Source organism: Tribolium madens, unplaced genomic scaffold (assembly GCF_015345945.1).
Source record: "Tribolium madens isolate multiple individuals breed KSU strain unplaced genomic scaffold, Tmad_KSU_1.1 Scaffold_19;HRSCAF=116;Tcas5.2_LG9, whole genome shotgun sequence".
Taxonomy (NCBI): domain Eukaryota; kingdom Metazoa; phylum Arthropoda; class Insecta; order Coleoptera; family Tenebrionidae; genus Tribolium; species Tribolium madens.
Genome location: NW_025400983.1, coordinates 14,251,033 through 14,259,159, shown reverse-complemented (window position 1 = coordinate 14,259,159; position 8,127 = coordinate 14,251,033). Strand labels below are relative to the sequence as shown.

General features: G+C 29.9%; 1 protein-coding gene across 4 annotated transcripts in view; it reads right to left on the bottom strand.

Annotated features, from left to right (window-relative positions):
- Positions 1-969: 969 nt before the first annotated feature.
- The window catches only part of LOC123015924 (mitogen-activated protein kinase 1), a 74,116-nt gene continuing 66,958 nt past the window's right edge, over positions 970-8,127 (bottom strand). For all 4 annotated transcript variants that reach the window (XM_044416006.1, XM_044416005.1, XM_044416007.1 and 1 more), the window contains 4 exons: positions 3,694-3,828; positions 1,492-1,776; positions 1,247-1,435; positions 970-1,189 (listed from right to left, as the gene is read on the bottom strand). In XM_044416006.1, coding sequence (XP_044271941.1) covers positions 1,046-1,189; positions 1,247-1,435; positions 1,492-1,776; positions 3,694-3,828 — 753 coding nt within the window. In that variant the 3' untranslated portion in view covers positions 970-1,045. The remainder of the gene's footprint in view (positions 1,190-1,246; positions 1,436-1,491; positions 1,777-3,693; positions 3,829-8,127) is intronic.

The following is an 8,127-nucleotide window of genomic DNA, read 5'->3' as shown; positions in this document are numbered from 1 at the left end:
CCCAATTTTATCTTCACTAAATGTAGAAGAATTAGTTCTGCATCAATCTGCATTAACATTCCCTATACCTAAATTTAATAATTTTTAAGTTATGGTGACTTTTTGTTAAGACTGCCGAAAATTTATTACTTGCCACATCCGTTTTCGTATAGTTTGTTATGGAAATTAAAAATGTCAAAATTTACTGTTGACGTTGGTTTAGAGAAAATTTTGACAATTTTGATTTCCAGAGCAAACTATGTGAAAACAGGTGTGGCTAGTAATAAATTTTAATAATAATTAATAAAAAGTCCATAACTTGAAAATTATTAAATTTAGGTATAGGGAATGTTAATACAGATCAATACACAATTAAATTATCTTCTATTTAGTAAAATAAAAATTGGGGTATTTCATTTGAAAAAACTGAGTTATGAGTATTTGAATTATTACAAAAGTAACCTTAAAATTTTGGGAAATGTTATTTTTTTTTCAAATTTGAAAACACCAGAAAAAGGATCTAAGCTTTCTCTTTCAAACGCCAATCAATTCAAAATCTTAAAAAATGGCAGAGTTACCGATTTTTAAAGTGCAGATCCAAAACATTTTGAAAAACTCCAAATATTTCAAAAACGGCTAAATTTAGGTATGAGGAAAGCTGATGAAAACTCCCTTAAAATAACCCGATTAATCCAAAAACACAGTTAAACAGATACCTTTCCATTTAAAATTAGAAAGTTGAGACCGACTTCCGGTATAAGCGGAAGTGCCGCCATCTTGAAAATATTTTCATTTAAGAGGACTTAATAGATTATGACTATGTACCAATTTTCAGACAAATATGATTATTCGAACTCCCAATACTTTTAATGTGGGGTTTAGACGGAACATCCTGTATAATTTGACAACAAATGCAAAATAAAATACATAATTTAAAAAGCAATACTATAATATATAAATTTTCTAAATCGTAACTGTCAAAACCATGACTTTGCCTTCACCAAACGAAAACTTTAATTAATTCCAACATATACATAAGAAAAATTTAAACGCTTATCTCAAATGACTATGATGCAGCCATCGCTTGTTGTTGTTCCTGCTGCTGTTTTTGTTTAAAAAGAATTGTTTCTTCGAAAATTAACCGTTTTAATTGATCTTTCGGTAAATCGTCCAGTTCTGTATCAAAGCGGAATGGAGTTTCAGCCACCGGCTGTAAACAATAAGAATTTGTGTAACAACAAACCAAAACTTTAAAATAATTAATCACCTCATCTGCTGGATCATAATACTGCTCTAAATACGGATGCGCCAACGATCCTTCGACACCAATTCTTTTATGAGGATTAAACGTTAACATCTTATCTAAAAGATCTAACGCTTTAGGATCTGCGTTTGGGAATAGTTTCGACCAAGGAACTTTAGGTTTATATGGCAAAGATTGTATGTAACTTCTCGCCTAAAATAGCATAAATACACTAAGCAGTTACAAACATAATGGTAATTAATTTTTACTTTTTCGTTTATAATACAATTGAGATCTTCTTCTGAAGGGGAACCCAACACTCCAAGAATGTGATTTAATTGATCTAAATAATGCTTTCCAGGGAAGATCGGTCTATTTGATAACATTTCTGCTAAAATGCAACCCACCGACCATATATCTATAGACTTCGTGTACCCTTTTGAATTAAGCATGATTTCCGGTGCTCTATACCATCTAGTTGCTACGTATTCAGTAAGGAACCCTGTATGATCATGTTCGGGGTCAGCTACTCGAGCCAATCCAAAATCACATATCTATAAAAAAATAAATAAATATGTAAGCAAATTGAGGTTGGTTTGGTACGCAGTCACAAAAACAAATCGTCGTTTATTCTGCAATATCTGCTATGTGCATCTCAACTTTTAGTTTCCGAGTTTTGCAAAAAAAAAAAAATGGCAACCTACTATGACAAATAAATAAAAATAATACATGCACCTGCACAAAAAATAGTGCTGTCCTATGACTAAATGCATCAAACGATCACTTCGGTTAAGTTTGGAAAATTTATTAAAATTTTATTATTAAATTTATTAAAAAAGCCTATACTACCTTAAAAAAACAATTTTATTAAATTAGAGTAATTTTTGGATCTTATTCTTTGAAGAAAGAAATTTATCATAGTAGGTTGCCATTAAAAAACATTTATCACTTCCATTAATTCGAAACTGTCGCATTTACTAATTTCAAAAAACCTGAATAATCCTTTTGTTACAAATAACTAAATCGAAGAAAATATCAACTTCCTGTGTATCAACGCGGTTTCCAAGTGGAAATCAAGCTGAATTTAGAAGAAAAAAAAAACAAAGTAAGAGAAAAATCTAATCTCGAGTACAGGGTGCGCCCGAACTCCTGCCCCAGAGAAAAATTTCAAGTAAGATAGGATACCCGGAACACCAAACAAAAATTATTAAAAACTTCTATCTGTTATAAAATTTTGACATTTATTTTTTGACATTTGACATTTTTGTATGTTTACTTAATGATATTGATGATTTTGTATATGTAAATTTTGCCAATAAAAGCCACAAATAACATTAAATACAGTTACAATTTAGGGTACAGCTTCCTTGTTTCCTTTTCTAATACGAGTAGCTTATAGCAAAAAAACTTTGAAAATTATTTTTCCAACAGAAATAGAGTCAAAGTATAAAATTCAATCTCTCATAACTACGAAATTTTTATAGGTACTTTTTTTTTCATGTTCCTGGTATGTTACCTTACATGGATGGCATTTTTCTCTGAGGCGCGAGTTCCGGCCATCCCTATATATGCAGCAAAAATCACTTACTGTTTTCTTTTAATTATATCATTGAATCAAAAAAATTCTGATTAGTTGCTTCGTTGTTTGTTTTCTGAGATAATTAATTTATCAAAAATAAATAAAAACTAAAAACTATTAATCGCTTTTATTCGTGGCCAAAGTTGAATCACCTATTTTAGCCAGATTATTCAACTTCAGCCATTTCGTATTATGATACACTTTCAATACAGGTAACAATATATTTGTTATATTATAAACAGGCAGCAAAATAACAGGTCGCAAAAAAACCTAAAAAAACTGTTTATTTATTAATTACAATTATCTATTTAATTACTTATTACTGTCTACAAAAGCGAGCCAAAAACTGATGTCTTACCCTATACATTTCAAAATTTTCCTTCTTCCAAAAAAACAACGCGTTTTTAAACAAAAATTTTCTCCATTTACAAGTACATATATGTCAAAATCATACTAACAATTTATTAATAAGAAAATTTTTAAATGTGTCAAGTAAACACAAAACTTATTAAATATTCAAGAAAACAACATAATCATGGTCCATATTTTTTTTTTTAAATAATAATCTCTTTTTAATATAAATGAATGTTACACTTTTTGCAAATTGGAGGCATTTTTTGTTTAGATAGTATGTATGTTTAATTAACCACTCCTAATAACTAACGAGAGTAGCACTGTGTATTTAATTCCAATTTTATCTATCTAATTTTCATTAAATTGTAAAAATTGTATTATACAATAAAATAAATTCCGAGTACTTTTTGGAGAACCAAAAAATAATCTTGAAATGTACCACACGATAGAACATATATTTGTCGATTAATATTAATAATTTTTTTCAAAATGCCAACTAGTCTTATTAACTGACAATAATGACTAATAAGGTACTTACTTTAAGATCGCAGGTTGTGTTTAAGAGAAGATTGCTTGGTTTCAAATCCCTATGAAGTACATTTGCCGAATGTATATATTTCAACCCTCGCAGGATTTGATACAGGAAGTAACATATGTGGTCGTTACTCAGTCTCTGGAAAAAAGTATTATGAATTATAAAGTGCTTTATCCATATTTAAGTAGATTATAGAACCAAGACCAAAGCAACTTTAACAATAAATCCTAACTAGAATCACTGGGATAACAGCTTTAAAGTACGTAAGTAACCGAGAATAAAGTTTGTTTATTTTGGTTTTGTGATTTTGTGTTTATTAGATTTCAAGCGAGCTTATACCTGTGGTAACAACAGCAACTATTTGCTTAATTATTTAAGATAAACTTTAGTCAAATAACTTGATCATAACAAATTTATGTTAGGTTCCAATTAATGTGAATTTTGCAATTTTACACTGTTCGTGTTGTTTTACACTGTTGCGTTGACTATGTCTGACAAATGCCGAGGTCAGTTTACACAGACCTCGACCAATATTTACGTTGATTTTCAATTTTCCCTAATGTATGTGATCAGATCAGATATTTGCTGCATCCCCCATAAAAATACAGTGGTAAATCGATCAGCGGCATAAAAACCTTTAAGTTCATCTGCAAATTATTTAAATTTAAGTTAGTTATTTTAACAAATACAGGGAAGTCTTAACTTATACGCACAATTTTAGAGTATGATAGGTTATGCCAAAATAATAACTAATAGTGAAAAAAATTCTAACAAACATTTATTTATTTTGTACTCAATGTTAAAGAGTGCTTTTATCCTCGCTTTTATCTACTAATTTCAGTGGATAAAGTAGTCTTTTATCGTCTAGTAAAATAGTACAAAATAAAACTACGACTCGTGAAAAAAGTCCACTCGTGACTTCGTCACTCGTAAACTTAACATTTTCACTCGTAGATAAACAATTTCTTTATCGTCTTGTATAATAAATAACTATTCTTAGTTACAGAGATATACCGCGTTAAAACACTATAGTAGAAATAACGAGGATCATCAATTTCATTTTCTCATTACTAACACAAAAGTGAAAAAAAAAATTCTTTCACAATGTAAATTGAAACAATTAAAGGGTCTCTAAGGATAGTAGCCTTGAACATTAATTTAGGTACTGTGCGATAAAAAAAAATTACAACACGAAATTTTCCACACAAACTGGAAGTGAAAATGACCTTTCACCATTTTCGTCTTGTACAGCATTTTTGTAATAACTTGCAACAATAAAGATTTTCTGCTCTAAAGTGAACATGATTTCACTCAAAACGAAAAAACGCAAACTTGTCAGAGTTTCAGCTCACATTTGACGTCAAAAATCAGGAATGCCATCTGAAAGACTTTAATCACCGCCTACTGTAATTTTTTTTTTGATCGCACGGTACTTCAACTACACCACTTAAATAACGTGCGATCAAAAAATAAATAAATTAGAGTAGGCGACGATTACTATTCTACGATTGACAACATAAAATTTTACACCCAAACTGGAAGTGAAAATGGCCATGTACAGCATTTTTGTAATAACTTGCAACAATAAAAATTTTCTGCTCTAAAGTGAATATTATTATTTCACTTAAAACGAATAAAACGCAAACTTGTTAGAATTTCCGCTGACATTTGACGTCAAAAATCAGTATTGCCATCTCTAATTAATCATCGCCTACTCTAATTTATTTTTTTTGGTCGCACGGTATTATGTTCGATTGAATTTGTCAATTTGACATTGACAGTAACATTATTGTCGTCGTTGAAAGTCTTTTTGGTATAATTTTCATGTATTTTTCGTTTATTGGTTGATTTATTGCTTTTGTTCTACGTCTCATTAGTTTCTTTTAATAAGTCCTTACGTTACGAAGTAACTTCCATGAAATCAGGCATAAATGTACCTGTGTTAGTGTAAAAAATTGGAATAATGAGGGGTCACCGATAAAAATTAACCCCCTATCATCCGTTATTTATTCTACAACAAATGGGACCAATTTAAAAAAAAAAACATTCAAATGCTGTTTTAGTACCGTGCGATCAAAAAAATAAATAAATAAGAGTAGGCGGTGATTAAAGTCCTTCAGATGGCAATCCAGATTTTTGACATCAAATGTCAAAATTTGACAAGTTTGAGTTTTATTCCTTTTGAGAGAAATAATGTTCACTTTACAACAGAAATTTTTTATTGCTGTACAGGGTGCTGCATTTTGGATGTCCGAATAGGGAATCTCCGAAACTAAGAGGTTTAGCCAAAAGCGAGTAATACATTCTGGGGCTCATTTTTTGAGAAAATAATATTGGTTAAAACCGCATCCCGCGATCGTCTTTTGTTTTCGACTTATAGACAAAAATTGACATTTTTTGTTTGTTTAGCCCACGATCGTAAAATAGACAGGTCTGGAAACTCCATTCATAAATACGTTTGAAAATTGAATTATTTTTTCTGAATCGCAGGTGGTTATGGAGGGCAACTATACCCGTGGCGCCTTCACGTGGTGATTTTATTAATTCACTGTTTGACAGCATTTTGGCAGCTAACCACAAATTTAAAAAGCAAATTTTTCTCTATTTCCAACTTTTCTAAATATTTTAGCCGCTTGTGCACAGTTCTTCGGTGTTTTAGGATGGTTTTCTTTGATTTATACTTCATGTTTTCTTGGTTAATATCTTGTTTTCTTTGGTTCTGTTTAACTTGATTTCTTATCTAAATTAAATATTAAAAAAAATTTTTGATTTTGAGTTTGTCGTTCAATGTTTTTGGCAATGAAAAAGGTAAATATATTTGTTTATTATATTATATTTATATTTTTATATCTTGTTTACACAAAAACACTTCTGCAGATGCCCAGAATTTGAGCTGTTTTCCATTGAACGACTAAATGAAGTAGTAAACAATTGTGTTTTTTTGGGTGAAAGAAAAATTGGACCTAAGGGCAAGGGATGAAACTCTAAATACTGTACTGCAAAGAAAAGACAAGCTGTCAATTACATTTTGAGAAAAAAGATACAAAATTAGGGAGAAAACATTAAAACATTTAACATTGAAGCATTTAATCGACTAGGGTTTTGAGTTTGACATATTTGTAGTCTAAAAAGTAATATTTTGTCTTTAAAGTCCTATAGATAAATGAGTCCACAAATGAATCAAGTTTTTAAAAAAATATTTATTTCTTTACTCTGTTTACAAAGTGCCCGCTCACCACAAAAATAGATCCTGAAATTGTCTTTATTGTAACTGTGGTTTTCTTTATTATTCAAAAAATCTTGCTGCACACGAAGTGGGTCCCGACCATCGTGTTTCTGACCAAGTAAAAAACACCATTTTTATAAATCTTGGAAGATTGTCTTTACAAAATCCTTCTACATTGTACATTTTGCACCAACCTTGATCGCTACATTATTAGTTAGAATTGGATAACTAAAAAATAACTTATGTATAAAAGTTATTTACTATAACATTATTTATTTGTTGTTTTATTTAACTAACACTTCTTTTCCACGTCTTTTTTAAAAGTCTTGCATTATTATCATCTAGGTAGCATCTTGTGTAAAGATCAATAACAGCAATGTTTTCTACTCTTTTTTTTCTGTTAGATGATAAGGTGGCAATTAATAAATGCTGTGGATTGACTTGATAGCATGACCGTTATTCCAAAAGATGCAGATTTGTTTAAAAGTTAAAGGATGTTTCCTATCATCAAGTGTAAAACCAAACCAAAAACCTCCTCGAGGACTAAATAAATGAAACGGCACTTAGCTGCCACTTTTATTAAACATATTGTACTTTATATGTGGCTTTTATTAAGTTGTTTTTTGCACATTTTGACAAGCCCACAGTAACCTAACAAATTATGACAAGCGCTAATTTAATATTTGACATTATTTACGCACGGAGACGTCATTTTTCGTTCATAAATACGCAGTAATTAACGTAGTACCCGATAGAGGCACCACGGGTATAGTTGCCCTCAAAACCTACTGAGATCCAAATTTTTTAATTCAATTTTGAAACACGAGTTTCCAGACCTGTCTATTTTACGATCGTGGTTTAGCCGTAATTAAATAAACTTGTATTTTTTTAAATAGGAATCATAGATGGCTATGTCATTTTTAAAAAGCTTGTTTTTTTTTTTATCTAAAAAATATATATTTGTAACAAATTATGATAATACATTTTTAGCAAAAAATTATCTTTGATTTTTGTTCGCAGTTGGCCATGAAAAAATGTTGCCTCTTCAAGTAAAAGTATTTAAACTATATTATAATCAACCAGTGTCACTAATGAAAGAGTTTTCTAAGTACTAAGTAATAAAAAAAAAATGCAAAATGAATTGTAAATCAACTTATTGGCGACTAATAACATTTCTTTGTTTTTAAACAAACTAACATTACCATTAAACT